Source organism: Leopardus geoffroyi, chromosome B4, assembly GCF_018350155.1.
Source record: "Leopardus geoffroyi isolate Oge1 chromosome B4, O.geoffroyi_Oge1_pat1.0, whole genome shotgun sequence".
In the NCBI taxonomy this organism is placed as follows: domain Eukaryota; kingdom Metazoa; phylum Chordata; class Mammalia; order Carnivora; family Felidae; genus Leopardus; species Leopardus geoffroyi.
Window position 1 is genome coordinate 80107831 of NC_059341.1, and position 25006 is coordinate 80132836.

General features: G+C 49.1%; 3 protein-coding genes across 7 annotated transcripts; 2 read left to right on the plus strand and 1 right to left on the minus strand.

Moving 5' to 3' along the window:
* The first annotated feature begins 767 nt into the window (after positions 1-767).
* On the plus strand, positions 768-3533 carry PFDN5 (prefoldin subunit 5). The gene is made up of 6 exons (XM_045466700.1): positions 768-902; positions 1105-1207; positions 1501-1532; positions 2668-2742; positions 2859-2964; positions 3329-3533. The coding sequence occupies exons 1-6, from the start codon at positions 831-833 to the stop codon at positions 3403-3405; spliced, it is 465 nt and encodes a 154-aa protein (XP_045322656.1). The 5' UTR covers positions 768-830; the 3' UTR covers positions 3406-3533.
* Positions 3534-3768: 235 nt separating this feature from the next.
* Positions 3769-22965, plus strand: MYG1 (MYG1 exonuclease). Of its 4 annotated transcripts, XM_045466699.1 has the most exons (8): positions 3769-4028; positions 4127-4239; positions 6937-7096; positions 8825-8977; positions 9116-9238; positions 9353-9534; positions 17999-18083; positions 22936-22965. In XM_045466699.1, exons 1-8 carry the CDS (start codon positions 3810-3812, stop codon positions 22948-22950), a joined length of 1050 nt encoding a protein of 349 aa, XP_045322655.1. In that variant the 5' UTR covers positions 3769-3809; the 3' UTR covers positions 22951-22965. The 4 variants fall into 4 exon arrangements, with proteins under 4 accessions (XP_045322655.1, XP_045322654.1, XP_045322652.1 ...); XM_045466698.1 differs by lacking the exon at positions 22936-22965 and having other exon boundaries at positions 17999-18131; XM_045466696.1 differs by lacking the exons at positions 17999-18083; positions 22936-22965 and adding an exon at positions 9645-9904.
* On the minus strand, positions 10171-23513 carry AAAS (aladin WD repeat nucleoporin). Of its 2 annotated transcripts, none has more exons than XM_045466694.1 (16): positions 23273-23513; positions 22492-22619; positions 19537-19592; positions 19152-19243; positions 18918-18964; positions 18561-18659; positions 18110-18253; positions 12342-12462; positions 11877-12001; positions 11626-11686; positions 11422-11512; positions 11129-11222; positions 10979-11046; positions 10756-10837; positions 10559-10643; positions 10171-10440 (listed from the first exon to the last, which is right to left on the minus strand). In XM_045466694.1, the coding sequence occupies exons 1-16, from the start codon at positions 23393-23395 to the stop codon at positions 10216-10218; spliced, it is 1641 nt and encodes a 546-aa protein (XP_045322650.1). In that variant the 5' UTR covers positions 23396-23513; the 3' UTR covers positions 10171-10215. The 2 variants fall into 2 exon arrangements, with proteins under 2 accessions (XP_045322650.1, XP_045322651.1); XM_045466695.1 differs by lacking the exon at positions 23273-23513 and adding an exon at positions 23143-23256.
* Between the last annotated feature and the right edge of the window lie 1493 nt (positions 23514-25006).

Genomic DNA, 25006 nt, shown 5'->3' on the forward strand with positions numbered 1-25006 from the left:
AATGCTCTAAGTGGATACAAAGGCTTCAGGAAGCATAGAGATAGACCCATTGAGAGTGTCTTGGCCAGGTCCCATCATGTCTGTCCTGTCTTCCTGTGCTCAGGTATCCTAGGAGTAACACTAGCTTTAATGCCTCAGCTGCCCTGCTCTGCTCCAACGTGGGTGATAGAGGCTCTTGTTCTCTCCCCCACATACCCGTTACACTTGTCAGGACCGCACACGTCAGCAGTAGATTCTCTGGAATTCTATTTACATATGTTTTTTCTCTCACCAACTAGATTGTTAAATTCCTCAGAAGCACATTATCTTACACTCTTGTGTATCCCTCACATCTAACACATTACGGTAAAACATCGTTTTGATTAATAAACCTTGTACTGTACTTATTGGTTGATAACGTGTCTCCTTAGTCTCTCCATCACCAGACTCTTGGTGATCCCAAAGCACCGCGTTTGCGATGCTATTGACCCGCGAACTTCCCAGGCTTCTTGCTTGCCTGTCATTCACTATGTTTATACGACCCACGTGGAGTAGCATACATTGCTTTGCAATATTGCTATGAACTGGATATTTTTAAGATTTTTATAAGTTCCTTGAGCGTAGGAAGCCTGTTTGCTACAACTTTGCTATGCCAGGCGGGCGAGGTTTTGTGAAAATCACGAGCCGCTCTACCAGTTAAAGACTCCAGCCCTTCTTTCTCTTCCGGGATGGAGGATCATAGAGATGTTCGGCGCAGCGAGGCCTCCAGGCGCATCCATCGAGATGCGCAGAGGGCGGCTAGAGCGTTGCTCGCCGAGGCGGCTTCCGCTTCGTTAGTCCTCCTTCCCGACATGGCGCAGTCAGTTAACATCACCGAGCTGAACCTGCCACAGCTAGAGATGCTCAAGAACCAGCTGGACCAGGTGAGGACGGGCGGCTGACACCCCTTTCCCGCCTCACATCCCTTTTGCCCACGCGTACTCCCTCGCCCCCATTCCTCCCCCCTTTGGAATGCTTGCCTTCCCCTGCGAAACCCCCACACCATCCCAGGACGAGCCCCCTCTCCGGCAGTGCTTTCCCTCTTTCTCCAGCTCCCAGACTGAACCTGTCTCCCCTCCTCCCTAGGAAGTGGAGTTCTTGTCCACGTCCATTGCCCAGCTCAAGGTGGTACAGACCAAGTATGTGGAAGCCAAGGACTGTCTGAACGTGCTGAACAAGAACAACGAGGGTATGGGGTAGGCGCGTGAAGGCGACATGGGGGATGTGGTGAGCCGGCTACTCTCGCCCCGCCTTCTAATCCAGTTGTCCTTACCTGAGAAGAGAAAGCAATCCACTACGTATTGTATGCCGCTACGTGAGCCCTTTGCATGTTGCCTGCCTAGAATTGAAATGTACAGGACATTCCTCTGCTCCTGTTGTCCCTGTTTCCGCCTTTTTCTTACTATCTCCGTGCTGTGCCGTATTGGAACTCCCTTTAACGTCTTAACCTTCCCTGCTTGTTTGTCTTAATTGCTTTCACAGGGAAAGAATTACTCGTCCCACTGACGAGTTCTGTATCCTTTCTACAGAAACTGCTACCCTGCTGTCTCTTTTTCTCTCTCACCTGTCTCTCTCGAGGGGGAAAAAAAAAAAAAGTGGGATTAGTTTTTGATTACTGCAGAATGTCCCCATGATTCTGAGAACACTCTTATTATACACACTTTATACCTCTCCTAGCCTGGGGCCAATATCCAGCTAATGCTTTGTGAGCACAAAGGCATATGTAGAATTGAGGTGTGATTATTTCCCTTTGCTGTTTGAGAATATCCTCTAATATGAAGACAAAACAGGTGTGTTTACACTTTGACTAATAACTTAGAAGACATAAACGATAGAAGGATAGGATATAGAAACAAGGGGGTCGGCTCTGTGTGTGAATCCTCAATTTTGGTTTAACAGTGGCTATTTCCAAACTGTTGTTACTAAGAAATCTGGATTGTTTTACTTGAATGAGTGAGTTGTGACAGTAGGGCACCTGGAAGCTGAGAACTGACAGGCTGAAAAGAAAACAACAGAAGTAGTGTCATAGGGATTGGCCACTTAGCATTAAGTCCATCGGGAATTAGCTAGTGATTTTGTGATTGGGGCTGTTGAGGGAAAGTGGTCTGGCTATTTTTTTTTTTTAATGTTTTATTTTTTTTTTATTTTTGAGAGAGAGAGAGAGTCTGAGCAGGGGAGGGGCAGAGAGAGAGAAGGAAACAGAATCCAAAGCAGGCTCCAGGTTTGAGCTGCCAGCACAGAGTCTGACGCAGGGGCTCGAACCCATGAACCGTGAGATCAAAACCTGAGTGGAAGTTGGACCTTTAACTGACTGAACCACCCAGGTGCCCTGAGTCTGGCTTTTCACTTTTACTACTCCACAGCAGTAGGAAAATACTGTATGTAGTCCTTCTGGAGGGGCTAGTGGGAAGAATTATAAGAACTGCTTGGAGAATGGGAGGGCCAGAGGGTGTTTCCAGCATATGTCCTTTCTCCATAAGGCACCGAGTTCTCTGTCCCTCCCCATCTGGAGTGTATAGGTATAGTTCTAAGGCCTCCAGATCCTTCAGTCCTTGTGCCTTGTAGCTTTTTAGAAAAGGCCAAGCAGGTTAGCTGACAGGGAATCATGACTCCTGCTGGGCTAGTTTTCCCTTAATCCTTACTTCTCAGATGTATGTCCCGGGGAAGCTACATGATGTGGAACATGTCCTCATCGATGTGGGAACAGGCTACTATGTAGAAAAGGTGAGTGGAAGTTACCACGTGGATGCCTCTCTGAGCAGGGAAAGGAAGTTAAGGGGACGAGCTAGAGTGCAGCATGGGGTCTCCTCTTAGCCCTTCATTCACCTCTGGCCTTGCAGACAGCTGAGGATGCCAAGGACTTTTTCAAGAGGAAGATAGACTTCCTCACCAAGCAAATGGAGAAAATCCAGCCAGCTCTGCAGGAGAAGCATGCCATGAAACAGGGTAAGTGTCATGGCACTTACTGTCTGGGGGTCAGTGTTTGTTTAAAAGCTCCCCAGGTAATTCCGTTACACAGAATTGAGAAGCACTGTTCTAAAGGCAAAACTCTCGTCCACAGTATAATTTTCTGGTTATGTTTGAATCATTTAGGACTGTATTTTGTTCATTTTTATGTCCCAGTGGTTATCATATTTAGACACATTGTAGACTCTAAATTTGTGTGTGTCCCCCAGTGAATCACTGTGTTAAAAGTTTTATTAACTGTACTTGGTTGTCCACCTGTCCTTAATTTTTTTCTCACTTCCTGAACTCTGGGTTCTCCCCTCTAGCTCCAGACCAGGGTCTGAACGCTTCTTTTTTTCCACAGCTGTCATGGAGATGATGAGCCAGAAGATTCAGCAGCTCACAGCCCTGGGGGCAACTCAGGCTACTGCCAAGGCCTGAGAGCTTGTGTCAGAAATGGGACAGAGGGACCCTGCTTCAAGGAGCCTGGGACTTTGTGGGCGTGGCTTCCTGGGGTCAAGGAAGGGAAGGGTCTTATTCATGCTAATAAATGTGCCAGCTGGGCAGAATGTTGGTCTTTTCTTGCATTAAGCAAAGGACTGGTGGTGAGACCGGAGGGGCGGTGGTCGAGACGCTGTGCCCCTCCCTAGAGCCTGCTCTGTAGGGATGGGGCGGTGCTTATCTCGGAGGCTCCACCCTGAGCCTCTCGGGGAGTTAGGGAGAAGTGCCGAGCGGACCTGGTCTTTGCGGACGGTTGCCGTGGGAACCGTCCAGCGGAAATGGAACTGAGCGGGCTCTTCCTCTTCCGGGTCGGCGACCCACCTCCCTACGGGGGGGTAGGCTGCATGGGCCACCGCTCCCTGCGTGGTCTTCTGCCTCTGCTGCTGCTGCGGCCGCCACCCTCCCGGGCCGGGCCCCGGACGCTCAGCCTGGAGTCCGTCCCGCCGTCCAAGCGACCCCGCGGCAGCCGCATGGCACCGCCCCGGATCGGGACGCACAACGGCACTTTCCACTGCGATGAGGCCCTGGCGTGCGCCTTGCTGCGCCTCCTGCCCGAGTACCGGGTACGGTCGGCCGAACGTGCCTCCGGGGCGGGCCGCGCCCGTGCGCCCCTCCTCCCTCGCGACCCCGGCCGCCCCCTCACCTCCTGTGTTCCCTGCAGGACGCAGAGATCGTGCGGACCCGGGACCCCGAAAAACTGGCCGCCTGTGACATCGTGGTAGACGTGGGTGGCGAGTACGACCCGCAGAGACACCGATATGACCATCACCAGAGGTGAGCTCCCAGATACCATTTCTTGAACTCCTTTGACTTCGGCTCTCCTCCGCTCCGAGGCAGCCGTCCGCCGCGGTGGTCTGGCCCGCGTCAGCGAAGGGGACCGCCTCATCCTTGAAAGCCAACCCCCGAGTCCCGCGGGACGGCAGCCCGCCAGCCCTCCGCCCGCTCTGCACCCGTCCATCCTGCTTCGGGCCTCCTTGGCTCCCGGGCCGGCCTCTGGCCCCTCGCGACCGGCCGCCTTCCTCCGCTCAGCCAGGCTTTCCTCCCACTGGCGCCGTCCTCGCCCCCGTCAGCACCCCAGCCCAGGGTCGTCCTTTCACGTGTCCGTGCCGCTTCAGACAGCTGGGCCCACGCGGTGGCGGTGGTTGGTGGCCGCTCAGACGTGTGTGGTCTTCCGCTTCGTTTATACTCTTCCACTGGGAAGCCTTTCTTTTCCGAGGCCAGCCCATCGTCCGCAGGACCGTTCCAGCCCTTTTCCCCTCTCCTCAAGGCCCTGCCTCCTCCAGCTCCCCCGGGAAAAGCTCTCCCACTTTTCCAAGGAAATTGAGCCTCTGCGGGCACACCCTCAGATTCCCACTCCCAGGCATCCTCAACTCCCTCCGTCCTGTTCAGGAAACTCATTCCCTTCTCTTTGCCCCTTTCCAGATGTTATTACTTTTAACTCTGGGGGCTCACACCGCCATTCTCCAGAACCCCAGCCCTTCTGCTGCTTCTTGCCCACCCCTCCCCTCTCCCGCCTGGAAATCAAAGGAGTAACCGAAAAACAAAACCCTCCTTCATATACACCACACTGTTGAAAGTGGTGATCTCCGAGAGATTATGAGGATGTTTTATTTTAATTCTCTTTAAGTATTTCTCTCCCTCGCTTCCTTCCCAAGTGTACATATTACGTTCATAAATGATGTGGTGTGGGAACCCTCTATTTATAGCCTCATCTCCTCCCCTCCCTTCAAAGCCTGTCTTCAAAAGAAGAGTGGACCCTGGCTCCACCTCCCTTCCAGTTCATTCCATTCATTCATTTAGCTGGTCCTCTCCCAATCTCTCCACTGGCAGTGCTCATGGAAAGGGCACCGGTGACCTCATCACCAAACTCAGGTTGCTGGCTGAAGGTCTCACTTCAGTTGACCTCTTTGGGACATTTGACAGTATTGACTCATTTCCTTTTTTCTCATGATTTTATATACTTTTTTTAAAAGTATGCAGCATTTGATACATGAAAGAATGTACGTTTTCGGAATATAAAACCTGTAATGAACACCTAAGAACCGATCTCCCAACCTAAGAACTAGAACATTACCATTACCTTTGCATCTGTGCCAAGTACTTCTTCCCTGTCCCATCCCCCTGTGTCCCCAGAAGTAAGCAGTATCCTTAATTTTGTGTCCATCTTGCCCTTGATCTCCCGTGTAGTTCAGCACATGTCTGTTTTCCATCAACAATTTAGTTTTGCTTCTTTTTGAACTTTTATCTGAGAGAGTTACTATGTTAGTCTTTATACTTTATGGACATTTTATAAATATTTTTGTACTTACTAATAATAACACTAAAACAAAAAATGAGCTCCCTAGGGGATTATGATGGACTGGTAGTTAGAAATTACAGCTGTGGTTGGTTTCTGTTTCCCTGAGAACTGCCCTACCTTTTCCCTATTCTCTGTGCCACTGAGAATTCAAATTTCTGCCTTCCTCACTCACCTACACCGCTGCAGGTAATCTTGCTTTTTTTTTTTTTTTTTTTTTTTTTTTTTGTATGCCAGCCAGCACAGTGCTCTAACAGGCACTTATCCACTAAAGTCTCTCAGTGGCTCCCCACTACGTATACATCAAGTCCAAGCTCCAAAATACAGCGGACAGGGCCTGCCATGATTTGGCCCCTGCTGACCCTTCCAGCTTTATTTTTTGCCACTCCTCGCACCCAAGCTTGCCTTTCTTGCAGTTCCATGAAAAGATCTCTCAGCCATCGTACATGTTGTTCCATCTGCCTGGAACGCCTTTTCTCCTTCACTCTTTGTCTGGCTGGCGACACCTACTGATTCATCTTTTGGCCTGAACACACTCCCTCCCCCTTCCCTCCTTATCGTTGTTTATAACCTAGCTAGAGCATTCACTTGGTCGTTTGTGTGCTTGTCTACTTTTTTTTTTTTTTTTTTTTAATTTTTTTTAACGTTTATTTTTGAGACAGAGAGAGACAGAGCATGAACGAGGGAGGGTCAGAAAGAGGGAGACACAGAATCTGAAACAGGCTCCAGGCTCTGAGCTGTCAGCACAGAGCCCAACGCGGGGCTCGAACTCACGGTCTGCGAGATCATGACCTGAGCCGAAGTCGGCCACTTAACTGACTGAGCCACCCAGGCGCCCCGCTTGTCTTCCTTTAATAGATGAACTTGAAGGCAGGGACGTTGTCTTAGGTTTGTTTTTTTTTTTTTTTTTTGTAATCCCTAACGTCTAAAACACAAAGCCTGGCATGTAGTAAGCATTCAATAATCCATTGTTGAATGCGTGTATGAATGAGGACTCCAAGCGGACGTCCATGTTGAACCCCAAGGAAAAGCTGAAGCCTTCACAGCTGGGCTTCCTCCTCCCAACTCCTGACTATTCTCCAGCGTCCTCACCCACTCGTGTGTGCACATGCACACACACACTGTGGGTTTCCTGGGGCAGCTCTGCCTCAGCCCCACCTCCCTGTGCTCCTCAGATCTTTCACAGAGACCATGAGCTCCCTGTCTCCTGGGAAGCCGTGGCAGACCAAGCTGAGCAGTGCGGGACTCATCTATCTGCACTTCGGGCACAAGCTGCTGGCCCAGTTGCTGGGCACTAACGAAGAGGACAGCATGGTGGGCACCATCTATGACAAGGTGGGGACCCGAGGACAGAGATGACCCATATATGCATCTCCACCGGCTGGGAGTGGGCCTCACGCAGGACTGGGCCTCAGGTCAGGATTCCTGGCCCAGAGCTAGCCCAGCACCCTCTCCCTCAAGCTCATCCTCTCACAAGGAGATGGTCAGTCTCTCTCATCTCTGTCGTGGGGCGGTTGTGAGAAGTGGATGAGGTGGTGTTTGGAGAAGGGCTTTGAAAACCGTAAAACAGCATTTCCTGGTCCTTTTCTTGACCTGACATGCATTAACAACTTGGTAATAGAGGTGGCTGCTTAGGTTTGGAAGCATTAAGGCTTAGAGGTTCTGGCTGCCCTGAAGGGGGGTCGGGGGCAGATCTCGGACGCACGGATTGGGAAGCTCAGCTGGGAAGGGTTTTGATTACGAAAACTTCTGCAGGTTCCATCAGCACCCCCTGCAAGCAGCTCAACAAGTTCCTGCTGCGGGGAGGGGATGGGGCCACTCACCCTGGCAAACGTGTCACATCAAACAGGGATTCTGAGGACACCTACTTGACCCCACTCCTATGAAGTTCACAAGTCAAACTTCAGGAGTGCCTGGGTGGCTTAGTCGGGTGGGCGGCATACTCTTGATTTTGGCTCAGGTCATGATCTTACGGTTCATGAGATTGAACGCCGAGTCGAGTTCTGTGCTGAGCTTGGAGCCTGCCTGGGATTCTCTTCCTCTCTGCCCGTCCCCTACTCGTGCATGTGCACTCCCTCTCTCGAAATAAATACATTTAAAAACATAAGTCAAACTTCAGATTTAGTCAGCTCTGGTCGTTGCAGAGGCCATTGAGTTCATTTCTGTCTCCGCTTGCCTGTCATCTGCCCCTGTGACACAGGAGGAGTATGATCCAAAGAAGTGAAGAAATATAAATGGTTGAACTGGAGCTTTTGGAATACTAAGGTTTTTAGACTGCTGGAGTCTGTTTTCCCTTTTGCTGAGGAGTTTCTAAGCAATTAAAGGAGGTTGTACCAAGTTTTAACTGAGCATCATGTTGGGGTCCAGACTGAGAGGTGCTGGGCACAGAGGAGTTTATCGGCTCTCCCCAAGAACAGCACTTTTCTGCAAACCGCAGACATATTGATATTGTAGGCCTGTGTGTCGGGCAGTTTTGCTTTAAGCATTGATATCGCATATCATTTCTGCCCCCCAGGCTCTTGAGGCCCTGCCCTGCCATTTCTTCAGGCTCAAGAGGTACAGCACATGGCACATTCTGGGCTTCCCTGGGACCACATCCCAGCTTGTGTCTCCTCCAGCTGTCTCTCTACCTGACTCGTGTTTGGCCAGGGCCCTTTGTACCTCATTCACCAGGTCACTGAAGAGCCCATTCGGCCTCCCTGGAGACTCACCCACTCTCAGCCAGAGATCCATCCACTTCCACAGAGCCCCTCATGGAACTTGTTCTGAAGTCAGCAGCCCCCACCCCACATACACTGGCCTTGACTCAGGCTCCGCACAGTAGCGGAGGGAGTGCTGGATTAGAAGTCAGGTGATCAGAATTCCAGCCCCAGCACTGTTAGCTTGACCTTAAGCCGCTGAACCCCCCAGTTCCCCCTTTCCTCGTCCAATGAATGCCAAGAGGCTTCACGGGACTGTCGTGAAGATTCAGTGAAAGAGTGTGTGTGCGCATACTTTGAAACCTAGACAACTGTATGCAAGTGGTAGGTACCCTCAAGAGCATTTCTCCCGCTGCTGCCTTAGATGTACGAGAACTTCGTGGAGGAGGTGGATGCAGTGGACAATGGGATCTCCCAGTGGGAGGAGGGAGAGCCTAGATATGTGCTGACCACCACACTGAGCGCCCGGGTTGCTCGGCTTAATCCTACCTGGAACCAGCCCAACCAAGACACCGAGGTAAGGAGAGCCCCAGGGGAAGGGACCGTGAGGCACGTAAGTGCTTCGGGGGAGGAAATGAGAGTGGTTGCCTCTTCCAGTCTTAGCAAAGTCAAAAGTTGGGGCCGGCACCATGGTTCTGATTCCCACGATTCCCAGGCCGGTTTCAAGCGTGCAATGGATCTAGTTCGAGAGGAGTTCCTGCAGAGAGTGGGCTTCTACCAGCACAGCTGGCTGCCAGCCCGGGCCTTGGTGGAAGAGGCCCTGGCCCAGCGATTCCAGGTACAGGCCTGGGAGGAGGCACTGTGGTTCACAAATTGGTGACTGCTGGTAGGCTGCCAGTCGGCAGGGGCTCCCACTTTCATCCTGAACCTTCCAACCATGCCTCCCTTTCAGGTGGACCCAAGTGGGGAGATAGTAGAACTGGCCAAAGGTGGATGCCCCTGGAAGGAGCACCTCTACCACCTGGAATCTGGGCTGTCCCCTCCGGTGACCATCGCCTTTGTTATCTACACTGACCAGGCTGGACAGTGGCGGGTACAGTGTGTGCCCAAGGAGCCCCACTCATTCCAGAGCCGGTAAGGCCCTTAGAGGACCGCCCTGCAGACCTTCAGGTCTGTTTCAGCCCTTTATCAGAGGGAGCCACTAACCTTGGCCTCTTCTGTGCTCCCTCTCTCTCTTCCTCAAGGCCTCCATTTGCTCCCACCAACTTCCTCTTTCTGCTCACTTGTAGGCTGCCCCTGCCAGAGCCATGGCGGGGACTTCGGGATGAGGCCCTGGACCAGGTCAGTGGGATTCCTGGCTGCATCTTTGTCCACACCAGCGGCTTCATTGGTGGGCACCACACCCGAGAGGGTGCCTTGAGCATGGCCCGTGCCACCCTGGCCCAGCGCCCAGTGCCGATGCGTCCCACAAATCCCCTACCCTAATAAAATGCCATCTGTCTCAGATTGATCAAGTCCTTGCCCCATTATTGTCCTGCACCCTTTAGGGAACCTGCTGAAATTTGGGAAAAGTGAAATGTTTATTATATGCCAAAGTCCATGGTAGGTACTTTCTCAGCTTTGCTTTCCAAAGCATTTGAAAACCACCCAGTTCCTAAAGTTGAATAATCTGACCCAACTCATGAAAAGTGACACAGCCATCTTAACCCAAAGTCCACACCTTTTCTTCACTAAGCCCCATCGCAACTCTCTGGAAAAAAGTCTCATAACTGAGTGGAAAACAAAGAAGGGAATTTATTATTATTATTATTATTATTAGAAGTGGGAGTGAGGGGAGTGGGGCTGGGCAGGCAGTGGCCCAGGGAGAGGGTCCCATGGAGCAGAGATTGGGGATGTCTCAGTAAAGAGGGGCAGATCGTGAATAGAGCCTCCGCCCCCAGCTGGGGGCTCCTGGGTTCGGCCAAACACTGGGCTGAAACGTGGAAACTGGGCATTGACAAAGTACAGAGGGATGTGGGCAATTCGGCCTGTGGACCAGCACTACAGAGAGGGACAAAAAAAGTCTATCAGAGCCTAGGCCCAAAGAAGGCCACACAGCAGCCAAAGCCCTGGTTCTTCCACCCCGCTCCCGAAGAGCCCGGTAGCCTGGCCTACTCACCACACTGAGTAGAGCCCCTTTGTTGAAGGAAGGATGGAAAGCGATGAGCTGTGCCTGGGCCCCTGGCTCCCCCTGGATAACGCCACTAGGGGGAGAAGGTGAGCAGGCATCTGGAGCCGGGCACTGGAGTAGGATGTGGGTTCGGTGTGGGAAAGCTGGTGGGGAGTCCAGACCTGATGGGCCTACCTGGCACTTACCAAGGAAGCAGCTCAAACACGGGGCTGTTTCGAGTGCGAAAAAGGAAGATGACTGGTTTACCATCCTGGACGCGTGGATTTCCTGTAAGAAATGGATGTGACAGGAAGGCCCCCTATAGGCAGAATCCCTGGGCAGGTCGGAGACCTGCAGCCAGGACATGGACACCCTCCATTAATGGAAGATGGCTGTAGCCCAACAAAGTCCTTCCTCCCCAACTCTTACCTTTCATGAGCACAGCCAGACGTTCCCCACTGGGGTCCCAGACCATGGAGTGAGCCTCTCCCCCAAGTCTATGGGTCAGAACAGTAGGTTGGGAGGGCTCAGCATGGCCCCTCCACCTTTTGACTGCCCCTCCCTCACCAATCAGCTCACCTTTCCTCTCCATCTGGTGTCTGTACTGTTGTCTCAGACAGATCCGCCACAATGGTGGCTGACTTTGCACCTCCAACGCGCCCCTTTCCCTCCCCTGCAAGAAGGGCAGAGGCTCTGAAGTACAGGAAAGGGCCTCTCACTGGTCCCCTGCCTCCCACCTATTGTAAGCATCAACACCTCTCAAGTCTCCCAAGTTTTACTTCCCTTTATCCTTCAGAGTAGCATATTCCAGGGGGTTCTTGCCTTCCTCTGCCCCAGATATTCTGCATCCGGAGCCATTTCCCCTGACTCACCGCAACGTTCTGGGAATGACAAGGAGTAAATGAGTGGTTCCCCCAATACAGTGAACAGCAGTCGGTTTCCATCTGGGCTCCAGCAGCCAGTCTGGGGTCAAGGAACAAAAGGTAGAGGAACATTGGTCTGTAGGGGGACACAGACAAGCTGGGACAATCTGGGGCACACCTGCTCCCTGGCTCTCTGAATCAGTTGCCTCTTACCTGACACCGCCCTGACAGAGTAGGCCACCTCTCACACGTCCACATCTGGGCCTCCCAGACTCTGCACCGGAAAGAGTCAGGTCACAGCTTAGGACCTCTAGGTTCCAAAACTTGTACTTCCCTCCCTCTGCCAGCCTCAGGGCCAGGTCAGAGAATGGTCACAGAACTTCCTGCTGGAAGTTCCAGGAGCCAAGTGCCTTTCTCTGGGTCGTTCCTGTCCTTACCCCTTCCCCTGCTCTCCTCCCACTCACCGAAAGACAGCTGAAGGAGTGGTAGCCAGAACTTTGCTGCCATCCGGAGACCAGAGCAGATTGGTAACCCCACCACCGCGAAACCAGGGAAGGGGAACACAGGTCTCCGTTGAGACATCCCATACCTAGGCAGAAGGGGCAGGAGTGAGAGGGAACTCCAGCATCCCCAACCTGTCACGGGGGCTGCCCTTCTTCTAGGTAGAAAGACACAGGGGAGGAAGCAAGAGAGGGGCTGTTAAAACAGGAGAATAGGTTTATATGTACAGGGATAGCAAGCAGAACTTTATTTATTTTGAGACAGAGAGCAAGCAGGGGAGGGTGCAGAGAGAAAAGGAGAGAGAATCCCAAGCAGGCTCCACGCTGTCAGTGGAGCCCCCCAGGATATTTTCCACCACCAGAGAAGAATGCTCTTGCCTCACGTCTGAGGGGGTTCAAATGGCCAAAGGAGGGGTGGGGACCACTCACCAGGATAGCAGCATCCACAGGTGAAGCTGAGAGAAGTCGTCCCCCACTGGGTGCCCAGGCCAAGCTGGTGACAGGTGTGTGCCCAGGGTGAGAGAGCACTTGTGCACAGCCAGAAGAGGGTCTGCCGAGGGGAAACGGTATCAAGTCAGAAGGCGACAAAAGGAACGCCCCCGACTCTACTTCCTTGCCTTCCACTAAAACTTCCAAACCCAATGGCCCCTCAAATCCAAGTTAAAAGACATGAATAAGGGTCAGGGAAGTGAAGGAAGGAAGGAAGGAAGGAAGGAAGGAAGGAAGGAAGGAAAGAAGGAAGGAAGGAAGGAAGGAAGGAAGGAAGGAAGGAAGGAAGGAAAGAAGGAAGGAAGGAAGGAAGGAAGGAAGGAAGGAAGGAAGGAAGGAAGGAAGGAAGGAGGGAGGGAAAGAAGGAAAGAAGGAAGGAAGGAAGGGCAGAGTCGCCACCATGAGGTCCATGGATGAAAGTGCATGAAAGGGAGGAAGCTTGTATCGTGGGCCTCCAGGAGACAAGAACTGACCAGCAAAGCTGGATGGTGCTGAGCAGGGGAGAGGCCGCGCTCTGCCCCAGACCAGAGCCCTCTCCCCGCCGCATCGCCCGGCCTGGGGCCTGGGATCATCTATGACTCTACCTCAGGGTTCCAAGTTCTCTTCCAGAAATATCTGCTGCTGCTCCCCAGAACTCATCCCGTGCTGCAAACCCTGTCTTTCTGTCTTTCCTTGTCGGAATTAGTCTTCCTGTCTGTGCTCCCGCATTATTTTCTGCTTGTCACAAAGGTGCTGCATGTGAGGTCATCCTCCACCATGAGGCTGTGACTTCGTCAGCTCTGTACATCCAGAACTACATACTTGGCCTGGCAGGTGCAGGCTGTGACCTGAATCAATGCCATCCTCTTCCTTTTCCACCAAACTGTAACTACCTCTAGTGCCAGTGAGATCCTAGATCATAGAACACAACTTATTCTTGAACTTTACAATAAGTCAGTTATCTTTTCAGGTCCGTTCACAGAGATCCATCTCATTCTTTTCAGTGGCTCCACTGTCTCCGTTCCCCTGAACAGATAAACTGTAATTCATTCACTCATGCCTCCACCAATGGAGATTTCACAATTGTTTACGATGTAGGTTTTTTTTAAGTTTCTTTATTTATTTTGAGAGAAAGAGCACACACGTGACCAGGGGAGGGGCAGAGAGAGGGAGAGAGAGAATCCCAAGCTCCATGCCGTCAGCACAGAGCCTGACACAGGGCTCAATCTCACGAACCGTGAGATCATGACCAGAGCCGAAGTCGGACGTTTAATCAACTGAGCCACCCAGACACCCCCGTGATGTTTTATTACAAACAATGCGGCAAAAAAATTCTCTGTATCGATATCCTTATATACTCACGTTACTATGAGTTCAGAATTTGGGGGTAAAAAAGGCTGGCACTTTTTAAAAAATAGGGGTGCCTGGGTGGCTTAGTCAGTTAAGTGTCCAACTCTTGGTTTCAGCTCAGGTCATGATCTCACAGTTTGTGAAATCAGGCTCCTTGCTGAGAGTGTGGAGCCTGCCTGGGATTCTCTCTCCCCTCCCCTGCTCACTCTGTCTCTCTCTCAAAAATTAACTAACTAACTAAATATAAATACACCAACAAATTATTTCGTGAAAAGTTTGTACAATATAGTCTTCTCACGAGAAAAAAAAAGTATCCACTTTCCTGGTCTTGCTAGTACTGGATATTATCAAACATTTTAATTTTAATAATATCATTCTGAATAAGAAATATTCTGTATTTTCTTCTAGTCCCTTATTTCTATGTTTAGTTTTTTAGTCTGCTTGGAATTTACTTGTAGATAAAGTATAAAGCAAAGACTACCTTTATGATTTCCCAAAAGGATATAGCCAGTTATCCCAACACTACTAAACTACTAAAACACACACACACACACACACACACACACACACACACACTAAACTTCTTTATTGTAATAATAAGCCAAATTTATCATATATTCAATTTTCATATATTCTTAGATCTGTTCCATTATTCAGTTATACTGATCTGGTTTGTTTATCCAGACAGTGGTAACTTTCCATTACTGTAACTTCATAAAATATTTTAAATTTTTTTTTTTTTTCAACGTTTATTTATTTTTGGGACAGAGAGAGACAGAGCATGAACGGGGGAGGGGCAGAGAGAGAGGGAGACACAGAATCGGAAACAGGCTCCAGGCTCTGAGCCATCAGCCCAGAGCCCGACGCGGGGCTCGAACTCACGGACCGCGAGATCGTGACCTGGCTGAAGTCGGACGCTTAACCGACTGCGCCACCCAGGCGCCCCCATAAAATATTTTAATAGTGGGTAGGGCAAGTCTCCCCTCAATATTCTTTCTTTGCAAACTTTTCTTGGCGATTCTTCCAGATTTATTCTTTAATAAAAATTCTGAATATCATTTTGCCCAGTTCAGAAAAACAAAAGCCAGAAGAATTCTGGTTGCAAGTCCACTTAATTTGGTATTTTTGTGATTACACTTTCCTGTCTGGGCATATAGTATGTCTCCCCATTTAGTCAGCTCTAGTTCAAGTTTCTTCCACAACTTTCTTCAGATGTCTGGTAGATTAAATACATTTAATAATTTATTCTTAGTGATTCAGTAAGTGTATGTACTGTAAATAGAATATTTTTTTCTCCTTCGATTTCTCAATAATTTTTATAGGTATAAAAGAAAACTATTAAGTTTTTGGTTTCTTGGATCCAGTCACCTTACTACATTTAGGTGTATTAGATCAAACAGTTTTTTTAGTTGAGTCTCTTGTTTTATCTAGGTATGAAATCTTACCTTCAAAGAATAATAATTTTCCCTTCGTTTTCAAGACATCACATTTTTTTTTGTTTTAATGCACGCACTAGAATCTCCAAAAATAATGTTGATTAACAACGGTGACAATGAGGGGCACCTGGCTGGCTCAGTTGGTAGAATGTGCGATTCTTGACCTTCAGGTTGTGAGTTTGAGTCCCAGTTTGGGTACAGAGATTACTTCAAAGAATTAAATCTTTTTTAATGTTTGTTGTTTTTTTTTTTTTTTAATGTTTCTTTATTTTGAGAGAGAGGGAGAGAGAGAATCCCAAGCAGGTTCAGTGCTGTCAGTGAAGAGCCCAACACAGGGCTTGAATCCACGAACTGCAAGATCATGACCTGAGCTGAAATCAAGCGTCACACACTTAACCAACTGAGCCACCCAGGCACCTCCAAAAAATAAAATCTTTAAAAAAATAAAAAAGAAAAGAAAAATAACAGTGATAATGGTAACTGTCTTTATCTTGACATTACTGGAGAAAATACCTTTAATATTTCCTATTTCACTGTCTAACACGAGAGCTACTGATTCTGAGTAAATACTTTTTTTTTTCCCTCCTAAGTAAATTTTTATGTTAGTTCATCTCTTTGTATTCCTATTTTACTTTCTGTTTTCACCTGGAATGTCTGCTTTTTAAGAAGAGCATTTATGGACATAAATATTTTTCTCCTTTAACTTGCTAGTGCAATAAATCATATTAATAGATTTCCTAACGATGAATAGTCTTTAATTTCTGAAAAATTCTACATGGTTAAGATTTTTTTTAATATGCTTTTGGGGGCACCTGAGTGGCTCAGTTGGTTAAGCACTTGACTCTTGGTCTTGGCTCAGGTCATCATCTTGCGGTTGGTGAGTTCGAGCCCCACATCAGGCTCTGCTCTGGCAGGGTGGAGTCTGCTGGGGCCTCTCCGCCCCCCCCCCCCGCCCCTCTCCCACTCATGTGCACACACTCTCTCAAAATAAATTAATAAACTTAAAAAATACATAAATAAATATGCTTTTGGACTCTATTTGCTAATATTTCCTTTAGGATTTTTAATATTTTTCTTAAATGTTTATTCATTTTTGAGAAAAAGAGAGTGTGAGCAGGGGAGGGGCAGAGAGAGAGAGGGAGACACAGAATCTGAAGCAGACGCCAGACTCTGAGCTTTCAGCAAAGTGGGGCTCGACCTCACGAACTGTGAGATTATGACCTGAGCCAAAGTCAGACACTTAGCTGACTGAGCCACCCAGGCAGCCCTATTTAGGATTTTTGAAACTATGCTCAAATATCTTTCTTATACTACTTATTGTCAGGTTTAAGTTTTAGGATTTAGCTTCATAAAAATAAATCAGGACGAATTCTGGGACAGAAAGAGGACATCAATGGAAAAACTGGTAAAATCTGAAGAAAGTCAGAGCTTAGCTAGTCATGTACAAACATCAGTTTCTTAGTTTTGACAAAGGTAACATGGTAACGTAAGATGTTAACAATGGGGGAAACTGGGTGACAGGTGTACCATGACTCTGTACTATCGGCAACTTTTCTAAACATCTAAAATTATACCAAAATAAAGTTTATTAAAAGGGAAAAAAATCAGGAGGCTTTCCAAATTTCTCGATGATCTGATCTAATTCAAAAAATATGGAAAGGTGCCTGGCTGGCTCGGTCAGTAGAGCATGAGACTCAATCTCACGGTCATGCCCCAATCTCAAAGTTCAAGCCCTATGTTGGGCATGGAGCCTACTTTAAAAATAAACAAACAACATCCAAATTATCATAGAACTCTCATAATGCCATCTCATTGGCAAAATTGCCTGGCATTTTTTTTTTAACGTTGATTTATTTTTGAGAGAGAGAGAGAGAGAGAGACAGACAGACAGAGCATGAGCGAGAGAAAGGGCAGAGAGAGGAAGACACAGATCTGAAGCAGGCTCCAGGCTGTCAGCACAGAGCCCAACGCGCTGCTCAAACCCACTAACCATGAGATCATGACCTAAGCCAAAGTCAGACACTCAACGGACTGAGCCACCCAGGAGCTCCGTAGCCTGGCATTTTTTTTTTTAGTGGTAGAACTCATCTGTTTTAATTTCTTACACAATCCACTTTGGTTAAATTTTGCTAGAGAATCAAATATTTCCTTTAGATTTTCATTGGTTGGTCTAAACTTGTATATGATATTCTCTAATAGTTCTTTTATTTTCTTCCATGTCTGCTGTTATCTCTTCTTTTTTTAAATTTTTTTTTTTTCAACGTTTATTTATTTTTGGGACAGAGAGAGACAGAGCATGAACGGGGGAGGGGCAGAGAGAGAGGGAGACACAGAATCGGAAACAGGCTCCAGGCTCTGAGCCATCAGCCCAGAGCCTGACGCGGGGCTCGAACTCCCGGACCGCGAGATCGTGACCTGGCTGAAGTCGGACGCTTAACCGACTGCGCCACCCAGGCGCCCCTGCTGTTATCTCTTCTTTCCCACTTTGAAAATACTATACTTTGATGTTTTCTTTTACCCTGATAAGGCTGGCCAAAAGGTTTTCTTTCTTTATTCATAATTCAAAGAATCAGTTTCTGGTTTTATATTTACTTAGTTCTCGTGGGTATACTTTTTCCAATTTCCTTGATTTCAACTTCTGTCTACATTAATTCCCTCCCCCACTTCCTTTAAACCCTACATCAGACAGTCCTCTGAAAAAGAAGTCTTTCCACTCCACGATCCATGGATACACATTCCCCACAATTCCTGAAGTTCCTAGTTCCGTCCCTTTCTCTAGATTATGGCATTCTCAGCACCTTGACGCTGACCTTAGGTCGGCTTCTCCCACAGCCCTGCGAAGCACTGTGAAGACAAAGAACTTCTTCCAGACCTCAACACCCACCACCACTGGCCTGGCCGCAACCCTCAGGCCAAGGTAAGACAGAGGCTGCTGGGACTCACCGGGTAGACAAAGAGGTGGGGTCCAGGGTCCAGATGAGAATGCAGGTCTGGCAGGCCACAGCCAAGACAGAGGCACTGAGGGGCTTCCAGGCCAGAGCCGCCACATTTCGCTGCAGCCGGTGCTTCAGGGAGGGGACTATAGTGCTGTGGGGAAGATTAAGGGGCTGAGTCAGAGCAGGGACACTATAGCTCAGGGGACCGGAGTTCAGTTGAGGAGGGAAAGCCAAGAGAAGAAAGCTGATCACACGGAGCCCAGGGGTTTTGTGAGACAGAAGGCTAGGATAAAGATTAGACCCGGAAATAGGACGTGTCTAGCTGTAGAGCCTCCCTGACACGATTCTGGAAGGGGTCCTGTGGACCAGGCCCAGGAACTACAGGACCCCTGGAACCAAGGCTAGCGGGGATAGGGAGATGACTCATGGAGACTGCAGAGTCAGGGCCCGCCACATACCTGCTGGCATTATACACACGGACTGAGTCATCGAGCAGGGCCACCGCAAACTTGTTGGTGTGGGGGTGCCACGCAAAGACCCGCAGGCAGCAGCTGGACCTGGCGCAGGAGTGAGCATGAGGAAGGGGAACCTGCACCTTCCCGTCCCCCAGCCCAGAGGCTCAGATTCCCTTTCCTGGGAGGGCAGTATTGTTTTTCCCTTTTCATTTCTTTTGTCGGGAAGTAGGAGGAAGGAGAATGTGGGTAACAGTCAGGAAAGCAGTGGAAGGGGTCTCTGCTTTGACTACCCTCGCCCTCAGAGAAGTTCCAAGGTTCAGGACTTCCTTCCCGCAAAAGCCCTGGAGCTCGTACACTCACCAGTTTGTGACTTGGGCAAATTCGGCAATCAGATCTTCACTCTTGAGCTGTAAGAACAAAGCGGATAGAGGGGGTGCTGGGACACAGGGAGTTTATGCCCTCAATGGGAGCTGCACTGCTCCCACCCTCTGCAGACTCCCACCCCACCCTGACCTTAAGGGATGGGAAATGGAAGGGGGCAGGAGTGAGGGAGCGGTGGCTGGAGTGGTTGGGGTTGGGGGGAGCCAAACTTACGGACAGGTGGGGGAACAGGGACCCGTGGAGGGAGGAGGCCCATCGACAGAGTGCCAGGGCCCAGCTGGACGCCGTCTTCACCCACTCAAACACTGTGAGGTTGAGGAAGCAGCTCTGGTTAAACCATTCACAGGGCTCTCAATGCGTACCCTAAGATGAAGGATGAGCAAGGACGAGCATCCCCCAGGCCCTTCCACCCAGCAAATGCTTGGGGTACCCACTCTGGGGGATGTAAGGTAGGCAGAGGGGAGAAAAGATGGCACAGGCACAGCAATGCGGCAGGAAAAACAGGTCTAAAGGGAAATGGGCTGGAAGAAGTTAAGAAAAATATGGAGGGGAGATGCCAACCATAAAACTAGAGAAGGCTGGAGGGGAAAACACTTACCCTCTTCCTCCGAGTTCGCAATTTCATTCAGCACCCCAAAAAGGCCCATATCACGCCTGGTGAGAGAAAGCTGTGAGTCAGATTATTCTGATGCCTTCAGTCTCCCTCCACAAGTTATATTCATTCAATAAACATGCATTAAAAATAAGAGCATTCAGGGGCACCTGGCTGGCTCAGTGAGTGGAGTGTGTGACTCTTGATCTCTCGGCTGTGAGTTCGGGACCTGCATCATGTGTAGAAATTACTTAAAAATGAAATCTTAAGAGGGCCTGGGTGGCTCAGTTGGTTAAGCATCTGACTTCGGCTCAGGTCATGACCTGGTGGTTCATGGCTTCAAGCCTCACATCAGGCTCTCTGCTGTCCGTGTGGGGGCAGCTTTGGAACCTGTCTCCCTCTCTCTCTGCCCCTCCCCCGCTTGTGCATTTGCGCTCTCTCCCTTTCTCTCTGTCAAAAATAAATAAACATTTAAAAAATTTTTTTTTAATTTTTTAATGTTTTATTTATTCTTCTTGAGAGAGAGAGAGAGAGAGAGAGAGAGAGAGAGCGAGCATAAGCAAGGGAGGGGGACAGCGAGAGAGGGACACAGAATCCAAAGCACACTCCAGGCTCTGAGCTGTCAGCACAGAGCCCGACGTGGGGCTTGAACTCACGAGACATGAGATCATGACCTGAGCCGAAGTTGGACACTCAACCAGATGAGCCACCCAGGCGCCCCTAAAAAAAATTTTTTTAATAAAATCTTTAAAAAAAAAAAACAAAACATGCACTCACATTTTAATGAGTGCCAAGTATGTGCCAGGCACTTTATATATAATCCTTTCATTTAATTATCACATTCATCTAAATGGCATTCTGCTCATTTTACCAACAAGACAACTAAGGCTCAGAGGTCTTTCAGGGCCTTGTAAGCAGATCGAGGGATCAAGACTTGCCCTAAGCCAGTGAATGGAAAACCAAGAAAAGATTTTTTTTTTTAAAGTAATCTCCACACACAACATAGGCTCGAACTCACAACCCTGAGATCAAGAGTCATGCTCTACCAACCGAGCCAGCCAGGCTCCCCACGATGGAAGGATTTTAAACAGAGGAATCAACTGATCACATTGGCATTTTAGAAAGATCAATCTGGGGCACCTGAGTGGTTCAGTCGGTTGAGCATCCGACGCTGGCTCAGGTCATGATCTCACAGCTTATGGGTTGGAGCCCCGTGTCGGGCTCTGTGCTGACAGCTTGGAGCCGAAGCCTGCTTCAGATTCTGTGTCTCCCTCTCTCCCTCTGCCCCTCCCCCACTCATTCTCTGTCTTTCTCTCTCTCAAAAATAAACATAAAAAAAAGAAAGAAAGAAAGAAAGAAAGAAAGAAAGAAAGAAAGAAAGAGAAAGAAAGAAAGATAGATCAGTCTGGCTACAAATTAGAAGGGGACAAAAATGGAGAGAAGGAGATGGGGTAAGAGGCTATTTCACAAATCTGGAAAAAAGGCCAAAGTGCTCTGAACCAATAAGGTTGGAGAAAAGCAGACAGATTTGAGAGGCTGAAGAAGTAAAATGAACAGAATGTAAAGGCTTATAGACATTAGTAAGAGTAATAGCAAAGGAAACACCTATGTAATACTTATAGCAGCTAATACTGCTTACAGTATGCCAGGGGCTGGGCTAGATGCTTCACACGCATTATCTAATTCAGCCACCATCACAACCCTACAAAATCGGTACTGTTAACATCTGCATTTTTAGATGAGAGAACAGAAGCCTGAAAAATTAATATGGTCACAGTGACCTAGGTAGGAAGCAGTAGCATCAGGATTCAACCTGTCTGCCCCAGAGCCTACGTTCAACCCACTTGCTCCTGAATGAGCAGTAAGGTCATTCCCTGAGACAAGAAACACAAGGTAGAAGCAGGTTTGGAAAAGGAAATGAAGAGATCGGCTTTGAACATGCCGAGTGTTTGAAGCCTGTGTTAGAGCCAACTGAGGGGGTTTGGCAGACAAGGCAACACCCGGTATGAAGTATCAATTTTAGGTCCAGCCCAGGACACCAATATTTAAGGGACATCAGGAAGAGGGGGCACAGAAAAAGGCGGGGAGAAGCAGCAGCTGCTCGTGAGAGTACAAAGGAACACTCCCTTTGAACCCACCTATTGGATTTGTAGGAATTTATCCTACACATGACAGTGATAATAACTAACCCTTGAAGGGATTAATGTGTGTGGGCCAGGCACTGTTCTCTAAGTGCTTTACATCCATTAATTCATTTCATTGTCACTACAACCTTGTAAGATAGGTTCCACTTTACAGATGAGGAAAGAGAGGGACCAAGTGATTAAGTAACTTGCCCAACATCACACACCTAAAAAGTGATACAGCCAGGAACTGAATCCAGACAGGGAGATGCACCAAATGAATAACCTAAATATGAGATTATTTATTCACTGTAACATAATACCTATACCTAAGCTTCAGACAAAAGCTCAGAAAGTGGTAATGATGTGAAGAGGGGGCAGGGAGCAGACTCACTTAATCAAATCAGAAAGCAAGGCAAGGGGCGCCTGGGTGGCGCAGTCGGTTAAGCGTCCGACTTCAGCCAGGTCACGATCTCCCGGTCCGGGAGTTCGAGCCCCGCGTCAGGCTCTGGGCTGATGGCTCAGAGCCTGGAGCCTGTTTCCGATTCTGTGTCTCCCTCTCTCTCTGCCCCTCCCCCGTTCATGCTCTGTCTCTCTCTGTCCCAAAAATAAATAAACGTTGAAAAAAAAAAAAAAAAAAAAGAAAGCAAGGCAAGTCACTGGAGATGAAATGAACTACTGTTGACAGGTTTCTCAGTAAGGGCAGCTAATTTGTTATGATGGATGACATCCAGCCCTAACCTAGAGAGAGCTTGGCAGCCCAAGGCAGAGGGACGGTGACCCCATCTTCTTCAGGATCTGCAGACCACCGCCCAGGAGACCCTTTGCCACCTCTCACCATATGTTGATGCATCTCTTCCACACCTGCTCCCGGTGGTGGATGAAGGCAGTTCTTGTGCCATGGTCCAGCCTCCCAGGGGTCTTCAGAGGATCCTTAGTCAGGTTCAGAACAGGAAGATTGATCCACTATAGGCCAGAAATAAGTGGTGTAATAATGAGTCAGTCTCTCCCCCGGATCTTTGCTGAACTCCCGGTCAATCTCCAAACCATGGCTGGGCTAAGAGTAAGAGGCTCCAAACACCTGTTTCCCATTCCCATACATGTAACCCTGATGGGAAAAGGAAACTGAGCTTAGCTCCCTTATCTGGAAAACTAGAGTATTTCATAGGATTGCTGTGATTATTAAATCTTATAATATCTGTGAAGCACATCTGACTCAGAGCCTCTTTCGTACGTAGCAAATGCTCAGTAAGTGTCAGTTTCTCTCCCTTTTCCTCCCTAGGAACGCTGTGGGTAAAAAAACGCTCCAGGTTGTGCCTCTGCAGCGTAGAGAACTACCGAACTTTTCGGTAGTTCTCCTGCACCCTCACATCCCCTAAGTTCTCCCTCATTCTCTCCATCCTCTCTAGGCCTGCCCCCACAGCTCCTGGACATCCCTCACTCTCCAATCCCAGCCCTAAAATACATTCCAGCCCTTCTATTCTCAAACCTGGGCCAGGCGGTTTCCAGTTAGCCGGACTGAGGACAGCTACCCAGTCCCCGCTCCGCTGCCTCCGGTTCCCCGTGCCCCGTGCCCCGCCCCCATGTCTGTAGCTCCCCTCCCTCCTCGCCCCGGCCACCTGGCCCCGGAAGTCAGGAGGCGGACTCTCATAGCTATTGCCTGTCACCAACTCGTTATTGTGCTCGTAGAGGGTGACTTGACCCCTAGGCGGCGGCGGAGGGAACAATCCCAGGGAGCACATCTTGCCGGTCGCGAGGCCGGCCGGAATCGGTGAACTCGCGGATCCCGCTCCTCTAACTCTTAGTTCCCGGGCTAGATTCGGATCCGTACGGGTCGCCGTCTGGGACAAACAGCGATGCAAAATTCAGCGGAAGTGAGGGGAAGAGTAACGCAGAACACGAACGCGTGCGCAGTCCGGGGCCGACTTCCAGAGCTTCCTCGCGCGCCGCCTGGCGGCGGGAGGGAGAGCGGCGCGGGTGTGTCGCGGGGCCAACCCCTAGTTAACGGTCGGAGCGGGTTTTGTGTGTGCGTGTTTGTTAGTTTGTTTTATGCGAGACTGCTGTTTTTTCCAGTTCCAGACTCCACGACACAGTTTCCCACTCCCCCTCTCAGCGCTCGGAAAGCCCAAAATAAGCCACGTTCAGGGAAGTATCTAATTAAACTCTCCCAGGACTGTGGATCATCCAGAGGAAAATGCGGACTGTCTGGGGCAGCTGGCTAGAAAGCTGAGGGAAAAGCCTCTGAGAGGAGTAAAGTCAGGGGAGACCTTGGGAGGGAGAAGGAAGCGCCAGCCGAAACCTCAGGTCCCCGGGGTTAGGCGTGGAGGGCGAAGTGAGAACAATTAGAAAACCGTGACCTTTCCTGAGCACGTATTACATAGTAAGGTGCTTGTATAATCTTTACAACAACCCCATGAGGTGGGTACTGTTCTGTCACCAAGAGGAAAGTGAGGCACAGAGAGATTGGACCTAAAAATATCGAAACCAGGCATCCAAAAAATTGAGATAGGGGCGCCTGGCTGGCTCAGTTGGTGGAGCATGCGACTGGACCTTGGGGTAGCGAGCTCGGGCCCCAAGTCGGGTGTAGAGTTTACTTAAAAAATAAAATCTTGGGACGCCTGGGTGGCCCAGTGGGTTAAATGTCCCACTTCAGCTCAGGTCATGATCTAACGGTTGGTGAGTGGGAGACCCACCTACGGCTCTGTGCTGACAACTCAGAGCCTGGAGCCTGCTTTGGATTCTGTGTCTCCCTCTGCCTCTGCCCTTCCCTCGCTCGTACTCTGCCTCTCTCTCTCTCTCTCAAATAAATAAACATTTTTTTAATTTAATAAGTAAATAAATAAAATCTTTTTTTTTCTTCTTTTTTTTTATAATTTTTTTTCCCAACGTTTATTTATTTTGGGGACAGAGAGAGACAGAGCATGAACGGGGGAGGGGCAGAGAGAGAGGGAGACACAGAATCGGAAACAGGCTCCAGGCTCTGAGCCATCAGCCCAGAGCCCGACGCGGGGCTCGAACTCACGGACCGCGAGATCGTGACCTGGCTGAAGTCGGACGCTTAACCGACTGCGCCACCCAGGCGCCCCAAGATTGATTTTATTCTAATTCCAAAGGATGGAGCTAGAATGCAGAATTGGAGCTCTTCTTGCAGCTGTGTGACTTTGGAAAAGTCTTTGAATTCTTTGAGCCTCAGCTTCCTCACTTTTGCACTGTCCTCATTATTTCACATGGTTGTTTCCCATACAAAATAATGGAAATGAAGCCATTTAATAATTCATAAAGTACTAAACACTTGATTAGCTATAACTCTGCCATGAACTTGGTGACCTTGGCTTTGGTTTATTGATTTTTTT

Coding starts and splice junctions, on each gene's coding strand:
- PFDN5 (XM_045466700.1), top strand. CDS start 831: ATGGCGCAGTCAGTTAACATCACCGAGCTGAACCTGCCACAGCTAGAG. Junction 903..1,104: donor TCAAGAACCAGCTGGACCAG/GTGAGGACGGGC, acceptor CCTCCTCCCTAG/GAAGTGGAGTTCTTGTCCAC. Junction 1,208..1,500: donor GCTGAACAAGAACAACGAGG/GTATGGGGTAGG, acceptor TTGCTTTCACAG/GGAAAGAATTACTCGTCCCA.
- MYG1 (XM_045466696.1), top strand. CDS start 3,810: ATGGGCCACCGCTCCCTGCGTGGTCTTCTGCCTCTGCTGCTGCTGCGG. Junction 4,240..6,936: donor CGATATGACCATCACCAGAG/GTGAGCTCCCAG, acceptor TGTGCTCCTCAG/ATCTTTCACAGAGACCATGA. Junction 9,535..9,644: donor CCCCACTCATTCCAGAGCCG/GTAAGGCCCTTA, acceptor CTCTTCCTCAAG/GCCTCCATTTGCTCCCACCA.
- AAAS (XM_045466694.1), bottom strand. CDS start 23,395: ATGTGCTCCCTGGGATTGTTCCCTCCGCCGCCGCCTAGGGGTCAAGTC. Junction 12,463..18,109: donor CCCACCTCTTTGTCTACCCG/GTGAGTCCCAGC, acceptor TCCCCTCGGCAG/ACCCTCTTCTGGCTGTGCAC. Junction 10,644..10,755: donor GTGTTTGAGCTGCTTCCTTG/GTAAGTGCCAGG, acceptor TTCTCCCCCTAG/TGGCGTTATCCAGGGGGAGC.